The following is a 22,899-nucleotide window of genomic DNA, read 5'->3' on the forward strand; positions in this document are numbered from 1 at the left end:
GATACAAAAATTAAAAATTTCTTAATTATTTATAGCCGGAAAATTTTGAGCATTTTTCTTAAATTTTCTCCTAAAAAATAGTTATTTCCTCAAATCACTTAACGAACAAAAAAAAAAATTATATGGACAAATTTGTTCGTTTTGATTGGATAGCTCTTGAATTGGTGCATAACAAATTTTGTCGTTTTACGTTATTGTAATTAGCATTGGAAAAAAGCGTATGATCATCACGTCCATTTCTGGTGTGCAGAACCCCATATTCTGTCAAAATAGTATAATGCAAAAGGTGGAGAAGAGATGAAAGTTTCCAATTCCATCAATTAAATCATTATGTGCAAATTACATCAAATCATCAAAAAGCAAAAAACATCTAACAAAAGTAAAAATCTAATTGCACTAAACCCCTAAGAAACCGAAACTCTGGACAGATTCACACTCTACCAAGCGATACATGGATGTGAAGTTTGAATAATGCTTGAAAAAAGTTTTCAAGCAAAGTTAAACGCGTGACATATTTCAATCTTGCTTCCCTTGATCAGATGAGAGAATTTTCAACTGATATTTTGGAAACAAGTTACAGAAATCATGGAGTCTGCACAGTTGAATCCTTGGACTTGTTCTCTTCTGAAGACGGCCGGTTCTCTGAGTCAGATTGCCGGATTTCCTCGATCATTCTAACAACTTGCTCCATGCTAGGCCGCATATCTGGAACCTTTGTCACACAGGCCATAGCAATTTGCAACATCTGCACCATTTCTTCCTCAATATTTTGGTACCTCATCAGCTCAATGTCAAAGACCTCGGCCGTCCATTCCTCCCTTACAACAGAGTGGACCCACCTAGGGAGATCAACCATGTCATCACGGCCAGGCGACTGAAGTGGAGCTTTTCCTGTCAACATCTCAAGGAGAAGGACGCCAAAGCTATACACATCAGACTTATGGGTGTACTTACGGGTTTCAATCACCTCGGGAGCACGATACCCCACACTCCTAGAAGGAGTGGCGTGTGCATTCATAAGAGGCGTCAGGCCAAAATCAGAGATGCAGCCGTCAAGATCTTGGTTGAGGAGGACATTTGAGGCCTTGACATTTCCATGAGTGAACTTTGGACCGCCCATAGAGTGAATGTGGGCAATTCCCTTTGCGGTTCCAAGGGCAATCTTTACTCTGGTTTCCCAGTCTAGTGGAGTTCTTCCACCTCCTCTGTTTCCTGTCATGAAAACGAATTCCGATGTTGTGAACAAGAGTTTTTCACCAGACAACGCTAGATTCTGAACAAATATGAGTCTAGTCTGGAAGAAAAAATTATTTTATCCGAAAAGAAGAATTTATCATCATTCAACAAAATAACTAAGGAACTACAAACTTCTTGAATACAACCGGGATGCTCAGAAACAAACAGCAGTGAATTAAAAGTTTCATTGATATTTAAAATAGAAGCAAGAAAGAAAAGACGCGATATCGATCGTGGGTATTCATGACATTATAGACAATATAAACAAGGGACTTTTTCCAATAGGCCTCTTTGCCGATAGTACCAGGTTCTGACCCTTGGAACTAGTCAAAATTACATCAAAGTATAAAAAGTATACAGAACAGACAGTTTCTGATACAGATCTGACGCTTGAAAAGTAGATAACTACTTATAGTTTATTTTTTCTGGTCCTACTAGGGAAACTCCCTATAAAAAAACATTACAGATCCCAAAAATATTTGGAAAAACATATGCATCTTTTTTCAATGTGATCGTATGACATAATTCTTAACTTCTAGAAAACTAATCCTTCAATTGCCAACTTTGGTACAAGTTACCAATCGTTTAGGTTCATGATGGTTAAGGCCTAGAAATACAACTATGAAATATGAAGTATCCCTATCCCCCAATAAATAAAAAAATGATAATCTCAACATCAAGCAAATTACTTCAGAAATTAGGTGCACAACTAGCCTATACAGAAATTCATTCTGCCCAGTACGTGCTATACACTGATGATTGCGAGCACATGAAAATCTTTTGCATTGTCCTTGGCATATATTTACTTTTGTTCATGTCACTTTTGTATGTAGAAGTTTCCATTGTCAGTTAATTTTTCATCCAAAGTGCAAAAAAGGACACCAAGAGGATCAGGATATGCATACCATGCAAGAGAGCGGACAAACTTCCACGCGGGAAATAGTCATAGACCAGGAGCTTCTCATCCTTTGAGTAGTAATAGGCGCGGAGCGGCATAACATTTGGGTGTTGTCCAACCCTTCCAATAATATCCATTTGCTGTTCAAAGTCCCTCTTCCCAACAACCACTTCCTTCAACCTTTTCACTACAACTGTTGTTGCCTCCTCTAATATGGCCTTGTATGCCGTTCCATAACTTCCTTTTCCCAGCACTTCAGCTGAAGCTCTCAATAAATCTTCAAGATCAAAGTTATAAGAAGAGCCTTCAAAGAAAACTAGCTTGTTCTTTTCAGGTTCTTGCACCCCACTCCCAAACTCTTCTCTAGGCTTCTCGCTCCTCCCGACACTAGAAGCCTTTCCTTTCGGAACACGAGCACCCCCACCATCCTTTTTCTTGAAACAACACAGAAGAATAAATAAAGCTATAACAAACAGCAGCAAAACCCCTCCACCAGCTGCAATGGCAATGATTGCCCACATTGGCAGTTTCTTTTTGGTGCTCTTTCTTCGAGGAATAACCGGTAACGGAGGGAAAGACGGAGGTGGAGAAACAATTTGGGAGCAAGTTTCGAGAGGCGGTCCACATAAAAGAGAATTCCCAAGAAATGATGAGTTGGAAAATCTTTGAAGAGATAACGGGATAGACCCATTAAGATTATTGTAGCTCAAGTTCAAATGCTTTAGCCCAGTTGCGTTGATATAAGGTATGGGTCCAGAAAGGGTGTTGTTCTGGAGGTTCAAACCAGTCAGTTGAGTCAAATTCTGTATTGTTTGTGGGATTTCGCCCGAGAACGAATTAAAAGATAGATCCAACACATTGAGTTTGGGGGATAAAGAGGCAGGAATTTCGCCAGAGAAGTTGTTATGTTGGAGATAAAGGTAGTGGAGTGAAGGAAGGGAGGTAACATCAGAAGGAAGATCACCACTGAGGAGATTTGATCTAAGGCTGAGAACTCTGAGGGCATCTAGCTTACCAAGGGTGTTGGCTGGAATAGTACCTACAAGCCCAACACCGGGAAGCCGGAGGGAGAGCACACGAGTGTGGTCTTCGGTGCAATTAACGCCAATCCATGACGTGCAGACAGGTGTTGCAGGGTCCCATTTGAGGTTCCGGAGATGAGGAACAGCAGCAGCAAATTTGAGGAGCGCTTGCTTATCCGAGTCAAGGTCAGCAATAGCCAAAGGAAGAAGAATGACGATGAAAACAAAGAAAGGTAACACTGCAGCCGCACAGTACTTCATGGGAGAGTGCTGGAGCAAAGAATCTGAAGTCAAATAAATAAATTGCTACCTCTGCAGGCCACACTTTTCTCCTGGTTCAGCATGAACAAAGAAAACAACGGCATAATATTAGCTAGTTTCACAGAAATAAAAAGGAAGCATAGTAATATATATTAATATCCAAAATAGAATGAGATTGTTGCTCACTCCATAGTCCCCCACTCATAAATTTTTTTTTAAAAAACGACTTGTTTAAACTGAGTGTCTGTCTAGCAGTAAAAACATTTTTATTTCAGAGTTCAAAGGGTCAGCGTCAAAGCAATAGCATTCAGCATTTGTAGTAAAACACATCCTTAGGACTTACAGTGTCGTTTTTCTCAAGGCTACTCTATAAAGTTTTGGAAGCTCCAGACATCTCTAAAACGGTCAACCATACGTGTTATTTGATTGGCTAATGCCCCAAGCCCCAATCCCCAAGGGATGCCAATTCAGCTGAAATACAGTGTTAAAGTACCTAAAAGCTGAAAGCAAAACGAGTGAAGGTTCCTTGTACACAAAACCGTGCTTACCACAATTTTAGTTGAAACATATCTTATTAATCATAGAAGAGAAGGAGTTCTAGAATTTTCCCAAAGTCTTACCTAAAAGAAGGAAAGTAAAAAATTGGGGAGAAAAAAAAAGGGGGCCAAGAGTGGTTTAACAACCACATTTCTAGTCGTAATCAAAAAAATAACTAAGGAGACAAAATGAAGTTGAAAATCTTTGTAGAAGAAGCATACTCAACTCAACTCAGTAATAACAAACATTATTCTTATTATTTACTCTTATGAAATTCAAGAAGATTCATTTCCAGAAGCACATTCACCAAATTCAACAAAATGGGTCATAACAAATCTCGAAAAAGAAAAAAAAGAACTGGGTTTTGAGCCAAACTTTTTAGCCCAATTGAGAAACGCTCTTCACAAATCACAATGACCCAGATCTACAACTTGTTCAAGCTAAAGAAGAGAAGAATTATAAAATGGGTACCTGGAAATGGACGAGGAGACGGGGGCTGAGCCGAAGAGCAACCATTAGAGCTCCGTCGAGCTCGCAGAGGTCAGCATTGGGTCCGAAACGACGTAGTTTAACGGCATTCAGATCCCGGGCATTGGAGCTCTTCTCCGATTAGCTTTCGAAACATACGAGGAAACCCAACTGATTTTTAAGGTTTTTCGGTCAGATGATAAAGCCGATTAAGCTTTTATCATTCTTAATAATGCAAATTAAATTGCTAGAGTTAGTAGATAGACTGACAAAAGGGAAAAAAAATAATAAGTAATTTTGGGGAATTTTCAGTTTGGTTCTTAAAAGAACAGAATACAAGAAAAGGTTTTTTTTTTTTTTTTGGCATAAAGGGGAAAGAATTAAAAACAGAGAGGATGAGAGAGAGAGAAGAGAGAGAGTAATAAATTAAAGAGAGTACACTGTATGACTCGACTATGAGAGTATGAAGAGAGAGAGACCTGCAAAATTGACCATAAATTTACATCGTAAGCAAACAGACTAAATACTGCTTGTTCTTCATAATAAATAGTGAGAAAAATAAAATAAAATACACAACTTAATATTAGTCTCATTTCATTGCGGTTAAGTTGGCCTTTTCCTCAATCAACTGAAATTCGACACTCTGTTTAAATCCCAAAAATAAAAAAATAAAAATAAATGTGAAAATATATTTTAGTACAAAATTAGACTTTTGCACCCTTAAAAGTGGGAGTAGTGGGGTTGAAATTAGAACGTGGATGGGGTGGATTTACTGGATAGAAAATTAGAAATATAGAGAAATTGACCCACATTTTCTCCCTTTTTTTTTCATTTTTCTTTTCAGGGTATTAGTATATGCATGATTTCTGTGGGTCTGCCCGTGTTTGTCGGCTTGCATGCACAATTTTTCAGAAAAAGAAATAAAATAAAGTCTTTAACATCTATTAATTAAAGTGGCCACATGAAAAAAAATTTCAGGGGAAAAAAAGGAAAAGGAAAAAAGAATTATACTTCCTCCACACCTATTAGTTTAGAGAGTACATAATCACAAAAAGAAAAACAATTTCCAGGAAAAAAAAAGGAAAAAACTTTGACTGTTACTTGTGATTTATGAGCTGTGTTTGTTGCATGTGAAGCGTCAAGCATTGTCCGTTTCTTTTCTTCCTCTTGTTACAATTGGCCAGAGGATGAAGAATCGGTCCTTAATAAAACTCTTCAATCTTGTGAAAAATGTGAAGGATCAATAACAGCTTATTTCAGGTTCTTAGTCGCATATTAATAATATATGATAATTTGTTGGTAAGGTATGAAAAATATTCTATCGATAAAAAATTGTTTTGAATTGTCAAATTTTTTGTTTTTAAATTCCATCAGTTTTATGTATTTTTATTTTCATATTATTTTTGCCATCCATTCAAACCATACAAAACCTCCCCATTAATCATGTTTAAATTAATGACTAAGAGTGGACAGTACAAGGTGAAACTAAATTAGTAAATTTAGACAATGGCATTTTATTTCCAAATATGGTCAAATATGGCAATTGTTTGGTAAAAGGCTCCAATCTAACAGCTTTCGTCTTGTGGCTTCTTTCTTTTGTATTAGCTTTAGCCTCATGAACTGGATTGTGGCCGAAAAAGGGGGTTGGTTTTCAAAATGATCTCAAAAATTACAGCCCTTTTCTTCTGCTTCGTGTCCCTTTTGGAAGCAAGTGGCTTTTTAGTCAAAGAAGTTTCCTACGGAGTTTTTTTTTTTTTGAAATTTTGAATTGCATTTGCCATAATGTCGTTTTTTAACACTCCAAATAAAGTCGTACCTCATCGGTATATTCAAAAGGGATTGGAAATAAAAATAAAATAAATAAAATAAAAAGATTGGGAATTGAAAAAAGCCATAGCTTCTTTCTTTATTGAACAAATGTGCAAATATCACCTCTTATCACTGTTTAAGAATTTTTGTTCAAATTAAATGCTTAGTCTTGAATATTTAAAATAACAATATCCAACAACATCTTCAGTGATTTAGTCTTAAATGCTTAGTGTGAAAAGACAAAACAAAACAAAAAATTATTAGTGGCCACGATTATACACAATTAAAACAAAAGAACAATAGCTTGATCAAGTACACCAACTATTTATAAGAGCTTTATGTGAACAGAATATACATTTCGGTTAAAATCATATCAAAATAATATATATATATATATATATATACAAATATAATTGCTCAAAAAAAGATTATTATTATAATATTTTTTAATATCTTTAGATAATTTTTTCAATATTTATATAAATAAATATTGTAGCTATATAGGTTAATGTATACATAATGTAGTTATGTAATTCTTCTCTTGGTTGAAGTAGTAGGTAGTCCCTTGATCCAACTACTCTCAACCTCTTCCCCATTTTTATTACCAACCACTCTCCACTTGTTTGATCTCAAAACCTTATCTTCAATCCCAAGCGAAAATATTGGGATTTCTTCAAAACGATGATATCCCACTGCGAAACGAGAAGAAAAAAAAAATGTAATTTTTATCTTCACAAAATAAGAAATTGTAACTTGTTAAATGAAGACAAGAACGTGTAATTACTAAAGAGCAAAAAGCCATAATATTATCTAGGCTATAACATCAGAATATAGGTCAAAAAAATTAGAGAAAGAAGATGAAAATAAATTTTCCCACGTGATCATTTTTAGAATATTCGACAATTGAGTTCTTTCAATAAAATGTGCATAAGAGCTCTTTTCTTCCCATTCATCCAACAAACCAAAACTCAGGATCATATATATGTGTGTATACACATATAACACATATATATATATATATATATATCCAACTTACAAACAAATAAGGGGGAAATATAAAAAGAAACAATGAATGGGAAGTTGTAACCTCTATAATGATGTTTCAACTTTGTTTAAAGAGATCATGATTACCATTGGGGTCACCTGAGTTGGCCATGTGAGAAATACCCATCAAATTTCATATTATATTACATAGTTAATTACTTACTACGTAGAAAAAGAAGAACGTAGCATGAGTCCATGCCCCATGGCTATAGCTTGGCCTCTCGCATCAATATCACCCTGTCAACATCCATGTATGATCTATAGACTAATGAACAATCTGACTACGTACAAGGGAAAAAAAAACTAAGAAAAAAGGGGTTAATTCTAGTTTTAATGGCGCTCGAGCTTTACTATCACTATACTTCTGGTCCCTCCATGAGAAAACCGTTAAAAATATATGAAATGTGCATGTAATGAACATGGAAAAATACTCAGTATCTCAATTTAATAAAAAATTAATTAAGGATTGATTTTGATTATGAACGCGATGAATATTAGGTGTCTCAATTTTCTCCCTAGAATTTTAAAGTTTATTTGGGCGGTGACAAATAACATTATTTGCTTGTGTTTTGAATACAGTATCAGAGGGAACAATAATTGTATATATGCATGCAAAAATACATCATATATTTTGCCACAATTATTTTTTCGTGCTTAGTGATGTTTGCTGATATACATGAAAAGTAGAACTAGATCAAGACGAACGTAAAGGTGCAATAAGCTCTAAACAATACAGAAAACAGCATGCGAATCTTTCATCAATTAATGCATGCAAAAATAATGTTGATTCGTATAATCAAGTACACCAGATCTTAATTAAGAGAAGGAGAATGATTCCACCAGCTTGGCAGAGAAGTACAGTTTGTGTTGCAGTCAGCAGTTTGCCTCTTAATTTCTTCTTTATTATTATTTTTTTAAAAAAATTAAAAAAATCATTTAGTCTTGACAACTAATTTTGCAAATAAACGGGAACATATTTGGTATTGTTGAAGCTTAACTCATATATGGAAAGAAAATGGGATTGCACCATTCACCAAAGTCAATTTCTCCCAATAAAAATCAAATTTTCTAGTACGTAGAAGTGATCTTTTTTTTTTTAATGGAAACGTAGAAGTGGTAATAAAATATAAAACCAACCGCTTTCATATCATTATTCGTGTTTTTATAATGCATAGGATCAAGTGCCAAGCTTCAGCTCAACATTGAGTAAACTTCAAATGAATCAAAAGGGTTTGACTTAAATAGAATATTATAGATCTTTATTATTATTCTTATCTGTCAAGGTTTAAATGATGGAATAAACGTTCAAGCCAAAACAAAAAAACAAAAACAAAAACAAAACAGAGAGAGAGAGAAGAATTAAAGAACAGAGGCTTTCTTTTGTCCTTTTTTTATATTTTAGAACTCTACCGGTAGAAATTTTTACTTTACCTTATTAATAAGAACGGTTGTTTTTAACTGTTTAATTATTTTTTAATAATCAAATTTGTAAGTATTCGCAATAAAATTTAGAATGCATGACACAAAATTGTTTTTATTAATAGATTTGACTGTTAAAAAATTATTCTAACAACTCAAACAACAATTTCTACCGATAAAATATAATAACAGTTTTACCGCTTTGTTGATTTATGAGTCAAGGAAGTTGTTGAAAATTGCTGCATCTATTTGTCCAAAATCCAAATGATACATACACACACAGAGATATTTATATATATTATGTATATTTTATGTAACAAATGCAAAAAAAATTTATTTATTTTATATTCAGCTCGGAATTAATGCACGGGTCGATGTGCATGAGGTCACAGCAGAGAAATGAAGACACATGACTGATGCCTTACCTACTAAACCACGAGGTGAATCAATGCGTGGTCCCAAAAGTATTTGGTTCGAAACATGCTTAACAAAAACAAGGAAATTAGTTGCAAGTAAACTGGTTTTGGTAGATTAATTGAAACTATATACATTGAACAACGTAATATAATAGCTAATCACTCTTTGTTTATGATCTTAATTTTGTTTTTGAGTTCTCCTTGAAAACCCTCTCTCTCTCTCTCTCTCTCTCTCTCTCTCTCTCTAAGTGGTCCAAGGCAAAGGCAACTTTTACCACATGGGCCTCACCCTCGGGCCCTGTTAATAATTACTAAAAGAAAAGAAAAACAATAGAAATATTTTTTTGGGGATAGAAAAGCTATTACTATAAACAATAAATCTGATACAATAACAGTTTCTACAAGAGGAAGAGATTCCTTTAAGCCAATAAGCTCATCGTTATTGTACATGTCATCTTTTAATAGATCAAAGTGGGAAACACAAAATGAATTAGGCAGTGTAGGACCCCTAATTAATCAAACATAAAAAGGCTTATACAATAAATAATCATACAGCATGAGCATATATATGTCAACAATTCGATTCTTGGCTAGTTACAGAAAGGAGAAAATACATTGTCATGGAAGAATGGCACTCATCATTTATTGGGTTTGAAGAGAAATTAAGAGGGGAGACTATAATTATTTATGTTAAAAGAAAGAAGAAAAACAAAAGCTGAGAAATTAATAAATTAAGGAAAAGAGAATGGTGTTAGAGAAAGCCACAAAGGCAACCGACAAAGATGACGGCTACTACTCATTCAATTATTCTATATTCGAATTAGGTGTGCATAACAAATCTCTGCTGTCTTTTAGTACCCTTGGTATCTTCCTATCCCAAAATTAATTCCCTTTTTTTTTTTCCTTAAACAAAAAAGAAAAAAAGACAAGTGATTGTAACACGTCTCCTACTTCCTTTTCCAAATGAAGTTTGTTTGTTTGTTTGTTTGTTTTGTTGGGTTCGTTAATTGGATGAATAAGGAAAACGTCTTTCACTATCAAAGTGAGAGAGGTGAGAATGTACGAGATACGTTGAACTGATAGATTGTGCTTCTGTTTTTCCTTTCTAGGAGTTTCCTCGGGGCAGGAAATTGAAATAGCCTTTGTAAAGTATATAGACCATAGACATCTAAAGGGTCAAACAATGTTGGTCCAAACACATCCCATGATAAGATCGTTAAACTGATTTAGCTGCAACAATTGAGTGATAATTACTTCCCACTTTGGCTTCACTTTTTAATTGGCATCTCCATCCCTCAAAACACCACCTCATAAAACCCATGTTAGTTTCCCCGTTTGATTCATAGATTAGAACTATGAGATTAAAATTATTTTTAATTTACGTGTATTTTTTATGAGAAAAAATACTACAGTAAATCATGAATCATGATTCAAATCAGAGAATGAATCCTCCAACCAAACGGGCTCAGTCTCTCCATCTAACTTGAAACGTTTTTTTTTCTTTTTTCTTTTTTCCTTAAAAAAATGCCTTTTACTCTAGGAGTATCCAGTACCTGTAGAGTACCTATAGATAGTGCAATTTTTTTAAATGTTAGATCTGATTGACGTAATATTAAACTGATGAAGTATGCAAAATTAATAAATTATGATACAAATACGATAATTCCACCATAAAATTCTCCTAAAAAATAATTCAAAAGCAAAATCTAGTCTACCTTTGCCACAAACTATCCAAGCAGATAAGATGCATTCATATTTGCGACAGATACGAGTAGCAAATAGCATTATCTTGAAATGCAGATGCCTGGCTTTATAAATATTTTTTAGATTTATTTTTCCTGCCTACAATGAATGAATATTTTTTTTAAGATTTATTTTTCCTGCCTATAATGATTGATTATAGACCACGAATCCAACCCATGGTAATGATTATCATCCTCTGTAGAGGACAGGCAATGAAGAAGGGAAAGAAAGGTCCCGGGTATATAATCCAAATTCATAAAGCAAATTGCACCAGAAAAGCTAATAAAAAAAGGGAGGGAAAAAGGTCCCAATACATAAATTTCTCTCAAATAATGCATCGGCACGGCCCAACAACCTAGATGCTTCCCAGTAGCCCTCAAATTTGATATGGTCGTGAAGATAGTACGGATGAAGAAAGCAGATGTTGCCATCACTAATCAGTCTGAGCGGAAAACGTTTCAAGAGAATCCGCATAATATGGGACCCAGGGGTGGGGATTGTTAAAATATGAAATCCGAAGAAGCCAGAGAGGCAAATCTTTTTTTTTTGGGGGGGGGGGGGGGGGGGGGGGGGGGGGTTTAGGAAAGATGAGAAAAACAATCAGTCTCGACACAAATTCATACGACGACAACTAAATTAAAAAGCATCCTAACATAAGCTCCCTTCAAATTAATTCCAACAACTGAGTTTTGTTGCATTGTTCTCCCAAATTGGAACCTTTGAAGCACCTCTTGCATAGAAGGCGACCGGAAATGTATGTGAAGTTTGAAAAATATAGCAGGTATTTCATTGGACGTCTATAATTGCACAGCAAAGTGATTCAGTAAACTATAGCCCCAGAAACGGCCAGAACCGGAAAGAACAGCAGCAGTATGAGCAATGAATAACTAAGAATATGCATCCACCACCTCCCCTCACTTGTAGAATTCAAAGTCGGTGTCGGGTTTCTTCACATTGGTTCGGTAACCCTTCTCAAAATCCTTGGGGAGAATGACGTATCGGTTCTTGCGAACAGCATGCATTCCATAGCTGCGATCTGTATACACGTCCATTCAATTAAAGAAAGTTACCAACAACAACACTAATAATAATTAATTTTGCCATTAACCCTCGTGGGAGTGCCACAAAAGTAAACAAAATAACAACAAAGGACAATTGTAGTCATAAAATTAACAATGAAGTTTGGCTGTAGTTTATATTGAAAAAGAAAATGAGACTTTCTTCTTTTCCCCTTAAAAAAAAATACAGTGAAACCTACACTAAGAATTGCGTCAACTAACCTCAGCAGCACTAATTTTATCAGGCCGAGAAACGTAGTCTTCCAAGTCCACCTCATCACTCAAGTTCATTTTAGCAGTGCAGACCTGTACAATCAACAGACCGGGTTTAAATCCTTCCAACATTTATACATATATATATTAGCAAAAAAAAAAAAAAAAAATCGATGTCACTTGCAGCAGCTTGCCCAAAATCTACGAGTAAAACATTAGGGAAAATAAATGAACAACCAGAGTAAAATTTTTCAATATTAGCAGCTCCTGTTATGCATGTGATGTGGAAGCACCACACGCTATGACTTCAAGTTTGATTTAACTAAATAAAACAAGAAATCTGCCAGAAGGATGAAGAGGAGGGAGTAGAGTGCTCGTTAAATTATAGAAAAAACATAATGGCCGTATTTGGAATTAATGCCGTTTTTGTTTTTCATATTTTTTAAGAAATAAAAAATGAAAACGTTTCCAAAACGGCGTTTGGCACAATAAAGACAAAAAAAAAAAAGAAATGAAAACGATTTTTTAGTTTAGTGTAAAATGAAAGAGAAATGAAAAACGACTGTCATTTTTCATTTTTTGTTTTCGTTTTCTCCTCTCTCGAGGAGAGAGAAAGAGAAAGAAAGCCATTAATGGATTTTTTTACACTGAAAACAATCTCTTAATAAAACTACCAAACGCAATTTCAAAAATGATTTCTATCTGAGATTGAAAACGTTTTCGTTTTCATACAAAAAATAAAATTATTTTGAAACGAGTTCTAAACACGCCCAATGAATGTGAACTTTCAAAGCCATTTTCCAAGATCAGAGGAGATGAAGCAAAGTAAACAACCATAAGAATAGGAACGGTTAACAGATATCTCAACATATCTGAACATCCAATATCCATGGTTCCCAATGTCATTTTTTCTCCTTTTCCAGATGCTTCATTTTCATCTTTATGGAATCATATGTTATATCCCTTCCAGAAGACTCAGAGAGCTGAATTTTGGTTCCAGATAGAATAAGTACTCCTAATATCTTGCAGTACGCGGCCCATACCTCATACCAATATTTATTGTTTAATAAACAGGTGTGGGTGTCTGAGGAGGGATGACAAGACTCAGTAATCAAGTGAAAATTGCAACTAAGACCATCTCCAATGCAAATGCTAATGCTAATTGTATATTTAACATCAACCAGTGTGATATGGTATGTTATTTTCATTTTTGCTCTAATGCATGAAACTATTTGAAATGTTAAATCTACTTTTTCCCATAATCATTGGGCTTTGAAAGTTGTAAGAGTAAACTTTTATTTCTAAAATAATTAGAAAATACATAAAAATGCCAAATTTCTCATATGCTATACTTGGTGGAAATTTGCCACGAAGTATAGCATAGGAGAAATTTGCCACAACAAATAGCATTGCATTGGAGAGTGTTTTTAGACCCAAATGCTAAATTTACAATTGGCACATCAATTATAGCATTACATTGGAGATGCTCTAAGAAGACTGGTCTATCAGGCATTTAAGTGCATAAGTTGAAGGCCGAGGAAGATCAGAGAAAGGAGGATACAAAAAACCAAAACAGTGAACTAATCGTGGATAACTCATCACCTGAAAAACAAGCCTCTTTTGCCTCCTATCAGGCAAAGGAAATTCAATCTTCCGGTCAAGCCGTCCAGGACGTAGAAGTGCAGGGTCCAACGTGTCAGCTCGATTAGTAGCCATTATAACCTTAACATTTACTGTTTGGTCGAACCCATCCATCTGCAAGTAACTTAGGTTGATGAGAGTTCGAAGGCATACATTAAAGGTCAACAAGAAGCTGTTTCAAAACAGATATATTTCCTCCAATTCAAAAATAATACCTTTCCACGCAATAGTACTGGGAAAGTTGAAAGATTTTAGTCACATAAAAAATTACTATGTTTCAAGATCTATATCTATTCTCTAGTTCTACCTGATTGAGAAGCTCCATGAGTATACGCTGAACTTCTCTATCAGCTCCAGTTTGAGCATCAAACCTGGCAGTAGCTATAGCATCCACTTCATCGATGAAAATAATTGCAGGAGCATTCTCCTTGGCAAGACGGAAGACATCACGAACCATGCGTGGACCCTGAACAGAAATAACAAGAGAAATTAGTGTTTCTCACAAGCATTTGCAATTTCAGTTGATCTAATGAGCAAAGAAATGAAGAAATAAGAAAACAAAGTAGAACAGTGTTTGCATCTCAAGCATGCATCTTCTCTCACACAAAAGAAGATACAGAAGCATAAACTGCAATATAAATGCCCAGCAGGACAATATTTGATAAACATGCCCAGGTAACTTGTCATAACTCACAAATGGAATACCAAGAAATTTTTTATTTCAGAAAAAGAAGGGAGAAAAAAAATAATGTAATAGAAGGTAATAAACTAAGGTAACCTCAAAAAGATTAAAAATCAGTTCTAACTTCTAAGAAGTATACAACTTACCTCACCCAAATACTTCTGAACAAACTCTGAACCAACAACTCTGATGAAGGCAGCCGTTGTATGATTAGCAACAGCCTTAGCCAGCATAGTCTTACCAGTGCCTGGAGGACCATAGAGCAAAACACCACGTGGTGGATCTATGCCAATTTGTTTGTATAGTTCATGGTGAGTCAGCGGCAGTTCCACTGCTTCACGGATTTCTTGCTTTTGAATGTCACATCCACCGATATCCTGACTCGGCAAACAAAATAAACATCGATATCATTTACAAAGTGATGTAGACCGAACTATCTATAGACCATGTAACAGCTAATAAAATAATGGTGTACAACAAACAGGGACCTTTAACCATAATGCCATCAATATAGGAGTTAAGTATCGAAACACACTCAAGGTTCCAACATAGGAATTGTTAAAATGTGGAATTTGGGCCAAAAAAAGAAAGACCTTTGTGATATCCCTACCTGGCCACCCCCCAAATCCACTAAAATCGACCAGATTATTTTTGGTCCAACTGTCACAAATATAAAACGCAAAACCCCAGACCAAACTCTTTAAACAGAAGAACAGAAAATGACAACTAGAAAACCCTTACCAAACTAGTTTCAAGACGCACCAAATCTTTAATACTGGAACATGAAAATCAAACTCTCTCAAATCCTAAGCCCTAAAAAATGTCTCTTTTAGTAAAGTAAAAACAGATATAGCAGAAATAATTAATCTTGCACCACTTTAATACTAATACAAGCTAGTACATAATAACTAAAGAGCCAAAAACCCTAATCAAATCCCCATTCCACAAACAATAGGAACAGAATGTCGAATGAGTTCCAATAGAAATAAAATTAAGCACAATTCCCAACTCAAACAGACTAGAATTAGTTGTCTGGATACGAAAAGAATCCCTAATTTCGTTTTTCCGAAACCCTAATCTAATCCCTATTCCACAAACAACAGGAACAAATTTCCCGAAAGAAATTCAATAAAAAGGAGTTGAAGCGTACGTTATAGGTAACATCGGGCTTCTCGGACTGGCTGAGAAGCGAGATACTGGAATCGGCCTCCGGCGGGAGAACATCGACGAGCGCATTGGAGTGGCGGTGGAGAGCGACGGAGGCGGAGGGCTTGAGGAGCTCGCGGTTGATGGTGCTGAGGATCCTGACGTAGTAATTGGAGCCGGTGGTGGAGCCGACGATGCCGTTGTTCTGATCGACCATCTCCATGAACTGGCCGATAACGAGCGGCACCGACTGGATCCTCTTGACCTCCTCCTGGGCGCGGAGAAGCTCGCGCTTGAGGTTCTTCTGCTCGTCCTTGACGTACTCCTCCTGGATGTCGATGAACTCCAGCTGGCGTTGGAGGGACTTGAGGCGGCTGTAGAGATCGTCCTCGTCGGAGAAGGAGGAGGACTGGTCGCCCAAGCCCTGGAGGTCCGATCTCGTCGACGGGAACGACGCCGGAGGCTCCGGCGAGGGTTTCGGGTCCATCACCATAGCCGACGCCATTGTTGTTTGTTCTGGTTTTCGTGAAGGGAAAGAAACGGACTGGGAAGAAAGGGAAGGAGTGAGGCGCAAGAAAATTTTGTGCTGGTGCTACTAGTAGTTTTATACCAGAAGAGAAAAAAGAAATAGATATTTACGGCGAAGCATTATGGTACGACCCCGTTTTAACGCCCCCGCCTATTATGCGTTTATTAATTGGGCTGTTTGCTCATCACGGAGTGGCCCAACGTTTTCGGGCTCGAATTTGGGGAAACCTTATGAAGTAATTACGTAATAAAATAAAGGGAGAATGAGAGAAATAGCTCAAGACTTGAGATAAATTAAAATTAATAGGTTAATAGTTTACATAAGTTAATAAATATGTCAAATTATTGTTTTCGTTCATAACTTGACAAGTTATTGATGGTTTTTGTCCGTAACTTGTCTGGCTATGAACCATAACTTGATAAGTTTATCCATAACTTATCTGGTTATGAACCATAACTTGACAAGTTATTACCTATTAATTTTTATAACTAAAAATTGGCTTATATACTTTCTTAAGCTTTTCATATTGGCCTATTTCCTACTATTTCCCAAAAATAAAATAAAGAAAAAATTACTGAATTTATTGATGGGTCTTGATTTTTATCTTTTATTTTTTATTAATATTATTTTAATTAATATAATTATTTAATTAAAAAAGATTAATTAAAATTAAAGAATAAAAATCTGTAGTCATGCACAAAAATATTTGTCTCTTTCCTTTTACATAAAATGTCTATTATGAGCCTTCAAAAAAAAAAATCTAGAGCCTTAAATCTATAAATGTCTGCTATTATACAATATTATAAAATTATCTACTTATATTTAATAAAGTATAAAAAAAAGTCTATTATGAGAGTTTTAAATCTAAAAATATCTACTGTTATATAATATTATAAAATTATCTGCTTATGTTTAATAAGGTATATTTTATACCGAGTATGCTTTTATTATTTATTTTGGACACATTCCCTATATATGTAGTGATTTTTTGTTTTTATGTGCTGATTTTTTCTGATAGTATATTACATGTTGACTTTCTCTTTTTTTACTGGGTTGACTCCCTTTCAATCCTAATTAATATTTTGTAATTAATTATTTAATTTAACATTGATATGGTATCTCTTAAATTAGCATTTTACCTCTCCCCTTTTCTTTTGTTTTGTTTTGTTTTTCTTTTTTTTTTTCGAAATTAGACGTGAGGTGTTGTTTTCTTTTTTTTTTTTTTCCCTGTTTTCAAACTGTCACGCATGTATATCAACACTTTTTATTACTTTTTTCACAAGTTTTTAGATTACAGATTTTCTATTAATTTTTCTTTTTTTCTTTCTTTAGAAAATACACCGTGGTGTTTTTCTCTTCTTGATTGTCAATATTTTTTAATCTATTTAAACGCCTAAAGTTCACTTTGGTCTTTGGAGCATTTCACTTTTTTCTCAGAAAGAATAACACAAAATCGCTAGATACCAACAAATGGACCACGTCTAGAAGGTGTATCTTTACACCTTTTCAATTTTTAATATCACTAGTTAAAACACGCATTACGCTCATAATTGTCAGTATGTTATATTTTTTTTAGACACATACATGTAGAAAAAAATATATTAACAATAAAGAAAAAATATTTAGGTAAATACATATTTAAAATTATTTAAATGAGAACATATTATGGGGTAAAATTTAATAAGGCACCATTAGAAAATACAAAATTTAAAATGAACAAAAAATAAAAGGATCAAAATGCACGTTTTAAATTAGGCAAATGTGTTTCAATAAGTCGTGGTTATAAATATAAGATTTTTTTTATAAAGAGATAGATGAAACATAATGTATGTTTCATCTTATATTTCGTCAATCCCAATTCAAAAACTCATTCACACTTAGTGAATGAAATTAAAAAAAAAAAAAAAAATTTACTGCTAAAGGCAATAGGTAGGCAACAGTGGGTGGAAAAAAAAAAAGCAATATGTATGGAAAAAAGAGAGAAGAAAAATATAAAAAATGTCTAAAAATGAAAAAATAAAAAGAAAAATAGAGAGAATCAAAAAAATAAATAATAAAAAATGAAAGTGGAGGCCAACACGTGGCCTCTATAGAGGTCAACACGTGACCTCTATAGAGGTCAAGACGTGACCTCCTTAAAAGTCAACCCCTTGACTCTTTTAAATGTGTATAGATTCATCGATCTAAGCCAACTCCTTGACTCTTTTAAATGTGTATAGATTCATCGATCTATGAATATATTGCAATATTTAATTGAAATTGGGTGTAATATGTCAACTTAAAATTGGAAGGACTAAAATGTTAATATTGTGAAAAGTCAAGTGCAAATGAGCCAATTTAATTTGGTTGAACGCACATAGCAATTATAAATTAGGCAAACGGTAATCTAAGTACTGGATTACAAGTCAATTATCGTGAAACACATTGGTAAAAGGGTTATTTTAGTTCGAGCTGAAGTGAGAGAAGACAGAAGTATCATGCAATTTGTTAATAGACACATCAGTTACATGCATGAAGCCAATCAACACAACAAGTACTACACAACTAAAATAATTTACACAAAATATGTGATGTCCAACCCTCTCTTTAATTAATTATTCAACTAAATTATCAACCAAAACCAACCAACCCCAAACGAGAGAAAATGCAATATCCAAATAAAACACTTAAAAAAAGGCACACAGAAACACCAATTACGTATCAACTTATTAGATCATCCCCTACATTAATCAATAAACAAAGAATTATCATGAAGATGATGAATTAAGAAATGGAGAACCTCCTTCTTCTAGGCTTGGAGATATCTACAACATCTTCAATGTGGGAAGTGTCCTTTGAACCGTGCTTGAATGGATTCAACTTGCCGAGAGTCTTGGACACGGAGGAGAAGAAGGTGGGTCTTTTGGTGGACCCTACTGCTCTGGAAGAGGTCGCCGTGGTTTGACCATTCTTTTGGATGTCCGTGATGTAGAGCTTCATCTTCGTGAGCTCGGCGCGCAAGGCCTCGTTCTCCCTCACGAGAGAGACGTCGGCCTGCAGCTGGCTCCTCGCGGTGGCGGCCTCTTTGGCGTCGTGGTCGTCGGCCACGCCACTCCGCAGCTTCAGCTGGTCGTAGTAGAGGGCGTGGAGGACGATCTGCACCGGCAGCCGCTTGTTCTGCGACGCGTGGACCCGCGCCTCGTAGGAGAGCTTCAGCGGGTCCATCACGCTGCACACCTTCTCTCGCTCTATCTCATCCAGGTTCGGATGAGCCTGCACATCATAGAAAGCCATATACAGTCAATATTACCAATTATTAGACATTAACATTTAAAAAATAATAATAATATATATATATATATATATTTGCCTTAATTTGACTTCTTGTAATAGTTTCCTTGTTTTTATCAGGTGTCTGTTAAAGTTACTTTATAGTTATACTGTTTAGTCCTATAACAGAAGTGATCTTGAATATGTTCAGCTAGTAATAGTATAATGCTATTTGATAAAACAGTTGTAACTATCGTGATTTTATTTAGATAATATTCACAGAATTCTCTTTAATTTCTTGGTTTCTAATTATACGATTATCGACTTTTTCTAGTAAAGATTAAAAAAATAAAAATTGAAAGATTTTAGCTATCATCTGTGCAACTTTTGGACCTGTACAAATTATTATTATTATATAGAACCACATAACTTATGACAATTAATTACTAGCACCTATTATAATATGTAGACCATAAAACTCGTGTAAGTTCTCCCTTCTGTAATAGCCTGAAATCTCGCAGTATTAATGATAACCCAGGTGATTAAGAAATTACCTTTCTGTACTAGCACCTATTATCATATGTAAATCATTAATTGTAATACACATAGCTTTGCAGAAGGATTAAGAAATTAACCCAGGTGATAACATATATATATTAATTAATAAATAAATTTTCATGCTTAATTACCTTCAAGTAGATATCAATGGCACGGTATAGATCATCATCAACCTTACGCGCTCCTTTAGGCACGAGGTTAGCGATGCCGTTGAACTTGGAAATGGTGAGCTCTAGGTAGGCTGCGATCTCGCCGAGGTAGGCGTCGATGGTCTTCGCCACCCGGTTCATCGCCGTGGAACACGTCTCCTTAAAATTTCCGGCGTTAAAGATCCCCACGCTCTTCTCCTTCTCGACGAAAGCCGAAATGATCTTCCTAACGCTGTCCAGATCGAACAGCCTCTCGCCGTCGTACGTGAACGACAGGACCAGCAGATCGTCGACGGTCACGTGCTCCAGTATGACGGCGATCCGCTTCTCCAGCTCGCTCTTGCAGGTGTTCGAAGTCTTGAGGAAGATCGCCGACCGGAGCAGGCAGCAGAGGAAGTTGATGGGGAAAGCGGCTTTCTCAGACGGCAGGAGAGCCACGATCGATTGCAGAAGCTCCCTCTGTCGAACTCTAACGTCGGAATCCTCGAGATCCGAGGATTTGGTGCCGTTGCCGGAGTGGTCCCGGACCAGATCCCGCAGCGCTCTCTCCGTGTAAGTTATCAGAGCGCTCGCGATTGTCAGCACTTTCGCGCCTCGCTGCTTCATCGCCGTCATCACTTTCGCGAAGAATTCGATGTCTAGAATTGACAGCTCCTCCGTCCACCAGTTCGTTGGTGATCGGCTCGGAAAGTTCGCTTCATTGCATGCCTAAAATTAAATCATGTCAGATCATATCAGAATCTATCAAAATTATGCAATTAGTACTTGACAGTGCCTTAATCATATATACTGATCGTTAGCACATTTGATGAAACTGAGGTGACATGCTCATTCTCGAAGGATAGAGCCCATCGTTAAAGCTTTCGGCTAACCTTTTTAGAGGACTATAAATGCTACGTTTTTAGCCAAAAGAAAAGGTAAATTTAATGTACGTTTCAAGTTTTGAACCTTGGAAATGGCGACGTCCACGCAACGCTGGACAATTTTGAGCTCTTCTGCCATGGGAAGGAGGTCTTCGCAGGATTTGAGGACGACGATTGCGCCGGAGAGGCTGGTCAAGGCGACTTGCGTAAGGAAGTCTTCGGTGCGGCCGGCGAGGTTGTTGGGGCAGTACTTCTCGATCATCTGCAGGAACTCGGCGGCGCAGCGTAGAGCAGCCACGTTGTGCACCGTGATCTCGAAGTTTACGCCGTAACAGAATTTCGCCGCCTTCTCGAAGATCTCGGGGCCACCCGGGATGTTTGAGAGATTGATCCTCGTCAAGTCCGGTTCGTTCGATTCCACTATCAGTTTCCTTATGTAGTTGCTCTTAGCCACTAGCATAAACTGCCATGTACAAAAATCACAAGTACAATTTGTTGTTATTTTCTTGGAAGAGAGAAAAAATATTGTTGAGAAACTATTTGATCTTAATTTCCATACCTTGTGCAGAGAGAAATTTGCTTCACCAACTTCGACCACCACGTCGGTGGGAATATCCTGGGAGAAAACCCTTTAAGAAAGCACAAACATATAGAATTTTAGTAAAATAATTACTGAAATCAAAACTGGAATTTGGGTGAGTAAGATGGAGAGAGAAGATTATGTTTGGAGAAGAGAGTGAATACCATTGGCCGGTTCTTTCCATGGCGAGAGAAAGCCTGCTGTTGCCCTTGACGGAAGCAGCCATAGTTGGTGAAGGCAGAGTGAAAAGGAGGAAAAAAGTGCAAGTTAAGATAAGAGTAGGATCTGTTTCTGTGTTATATAAAGATTTTTATTTCATCTTCATAAACTACATTTGCTAATTGTAGCTTTTTCTCTTTTTTTTTAATCATGATCGCCTTTTGCTTTTTTAGATAGTTTATACAATGTTCAAATTTGTGCCATGCGTGGACCATTTGACCCAACTCCACTTCCCGACAAATGGGAGCTGATAAGCTTTTGTATGCATATCGGCTTCATCTGACTTCATGGCTTATCCACGACCTTCTCCTTCTTGGCTTCCTCAAAATCATGACAAATTGTCAATTTTTTTTTTAATTTCGAGGATGTTTAGTAGAGAGATTCGTTTCCTAATTTGAATTATGATTCGTAGTTCGTTATAATATTTTTTCTCATAAAAAATTCACGTAAATTAAAAATTGTTCAAATCACATGGTTTGAATCCTCCAACCAAACGTGACATTCCTCTTCTGATATGGCAACTTTACTTTACTCCTATGGCAACTATACTTTACTCCCTTGTTTTCTTTTTCTACGAGTAAGTCCACTAAGATTAGGTCTCCTACTTGGAAATGGAGCAATAATCTTTGTTATAAGTCAATTACTATCATTCCAATATCCACGTGAGATCCACGCGAGTGTTACTATCAAGTCCGCGTTGATTAATGGCCAATTTAATATTGATGTGCTCTTAAAATTTTATATTGTTGCTGTGCTGTTAGCCAAAAATTACTATAACCATGAACGTGTAGGTGTTTGTTAAATTTTTTTTTTTCAAAGTTGTGAATACCATAAGCAGAAATTTAACTGTTTAGTAAACTAAGTACAAAATTATTGTGAAAATGTATAATGACTAAAATAGACATACTTTAACACACATACTTATAATTAGTTTTATTTCTATTTTTATAGTTAATATTCATAATATTTATACACTAAATACTAAAAAAATTTAATTTTCATTTTATTAATTAACAACAACAATAACAAGCCTTAATCCAACTTAATTGGGGTCGGCTATATGGATTTCACTTTTTCACACGACTCTGTTCGAAATTATACTTTCCTGAAGGCCGAGCTCTAAAATGTCTTTCCTAACGACTTCGGTCCACGTAATTCT

General features: G+C 35.7%; 3 protein-coding genes across 5 annotated transcripts; all 3 read right to left on the reverse strand.

The window, feature by feature from the left end:
* Window positions 1-292: 292 nt before the first annotated feature.
* Window positions 293-4,761, reverse strand: LOC21401772 (probable inactive receptor kinase At5g58300). Of its 3 annotated transcripts, none has more exons than XM_024164282.1 (4): window positions 4,426-4,761; window positions 3,761-3,888; window positions 2,142-3,488; window positions 293-1,212 (listed from the first exon to the last, which is right to left on the reverse strand). In XM_024164282.1, the coding sequence occupies exons 3-4, from the start codon at window positions 3,415-3,417 to the stop codon at window positions 584-586; spliced, it is 1,905 nt and encodes a 634-aa protein (XP_024020050.1). In that variant the 5' UTR covers window positions 3,418-3,488; window positions 3,761-3,888; window positions 4,426-4,761; the 3' UTR covers window positions 293-583. The 3 variants fall into 3 exon arrangements, with proteins under 3 accessions (XP_024020050.1, XP_024020049.1, XP_010094441.1); XM_024164281.1 differs by having other exon boundaries at window positions 3,761-3,917; XM_010096139.2 differs by lacking the exon at window positions 3,761-3,888.
* Window positions 4,762-11,802: 7,041 nt separating this feature from the next.
* Window positions 11,803-16,179, reverse strand: LOC21401773 (26S proteasome regulatory subunit 6B homolog). The gene is made up of 6 exons (XM_024164278.1): window positions 15,598-16,179; window positions 14,594-14,824; window positions 14,073-14,231; window positions 13,727-13,879; window positions 12,134-12,217; window positions 11,803-11,889 (listed from the first exon to the last, which is right to left on the reverse strand). The coding sequence occupies exons 1-6, from the start codon at window positions 16,096-16,098 to the stop codon at window positions 11,803-11,805; spliced, it is 1,215 nt and encodes a 404-aa protein (XP_024020046.1). The 5' UTR covers window positions 16,099-16,179.
* A 2,580-nt stretch (window positions 16,180-18,759) lies between these two features.
* Window positions 18,760-21,886, reverse strand: LOC21401774 (root phototropism protein 2). Its single transcript, XM_010096141.2, has 5 exons — window positions 21,686-21,886; window positions 21,501-21,570; window positions 21,027-21,404; window positions 20,061-20,786; window positions 18,760-19,374 (listed from the first exon to the last, which is right to left on the reverse strand). Exons 1-5 carry the CDS (start codon window positions 21,745-21,747, stop codon window positions 18,886-18,888), a joined length of 1,725 nt encoding a protein of 574 aa, XP_010094443.1. The 5' UTR covers window positions 21,748-21,886; the 3' UTR covers window positions 18,760-18,885.
* Between the last annotated feature and the right edge of the window lie 1,013 nt (window positions 21,887-22,899).

Source organism: Morus notabilis, unplaced genomic scaffold, assembly GCF_000414095.1.
Source record: "Morus notabilis unplaced genomic scaffold, ASM41409v2 Scaffold227, whole genome shotgun sequence".
Taxonomy (NCBI): domain Eukaryota; kingdom Viridiplantae; phylum Streptophyta; class Magnoliopsida; order Rosales; family Moraceae; genus Morus; species Morus notabilis.

What these genes read in the sequence shown, in the direction of transcription:
- LOC21401772 (XM_010096139.2), bottom strand. Translation starts at nt 3,417, where the DNA reads ATGAAGTACTGTGCGGCTGCAGTGTTACCTTTCTTTGTTTTCATCGTC. An exon ending in TTTGTCCGCTCTCTTGCATG is followed by an intron (nt 1,213 to 2,141) that starts GTATGCATATCC and finishes TTTTCATGACAG; the next exon opens with GAAACAGAGGAGGTGGAAGA.
- LOC21401773 (XM_024164278.1), bottom strand. Translation starts at nt 16,098, where the DNA reads ATGGCGTCGGCTATGGTGATGGACCCGAAACCCTCGCCGGAGCCTCCG. An exon ending in AGCCCGATGTTACCTATAAC is followed by an intron (nt 14,825 to 15,597) that starts GTACGCTTCAAC and finishes TTGCCGAGTCAG; the next exon opens with GATATCGGTGGATGTGACAT. An exon ending in AAAAGAGGCTTGTTTTTCAG is followed by an intron (nt 12,218 to 13,726) that starts GTGATGAGTTAT and finishes TTGATTGTACAG; the next exon opens with GTCTGCACTGCTAAAATGAA.
- LOC21401774 (XM_010096141.2), bottom strand. Translation starts at nt 21,747, where the DNA reads ATGGCTGCTTCCGTCAAGGGCAACAGCAGGCTTTCTCTCGCCATGGAA. An exon ending in CAAATTTCTCTCTGCACAAG is followed by an intron (nt 21,405 to 21,500) that starts GTATGGAAATTA and finishes TGTACATGGCAG; the next exon opens with TTTATGCTAGTGGCTAAGAG. An exon ending in CCATTGATATCTACTTGAAG is followed by an intron (nt 19,375 to 20,060) that starts GTAATTAAGCAT and finishes TATGATGTGCAG; the next exon opens with GCTCATCCGAACCTGGATGA.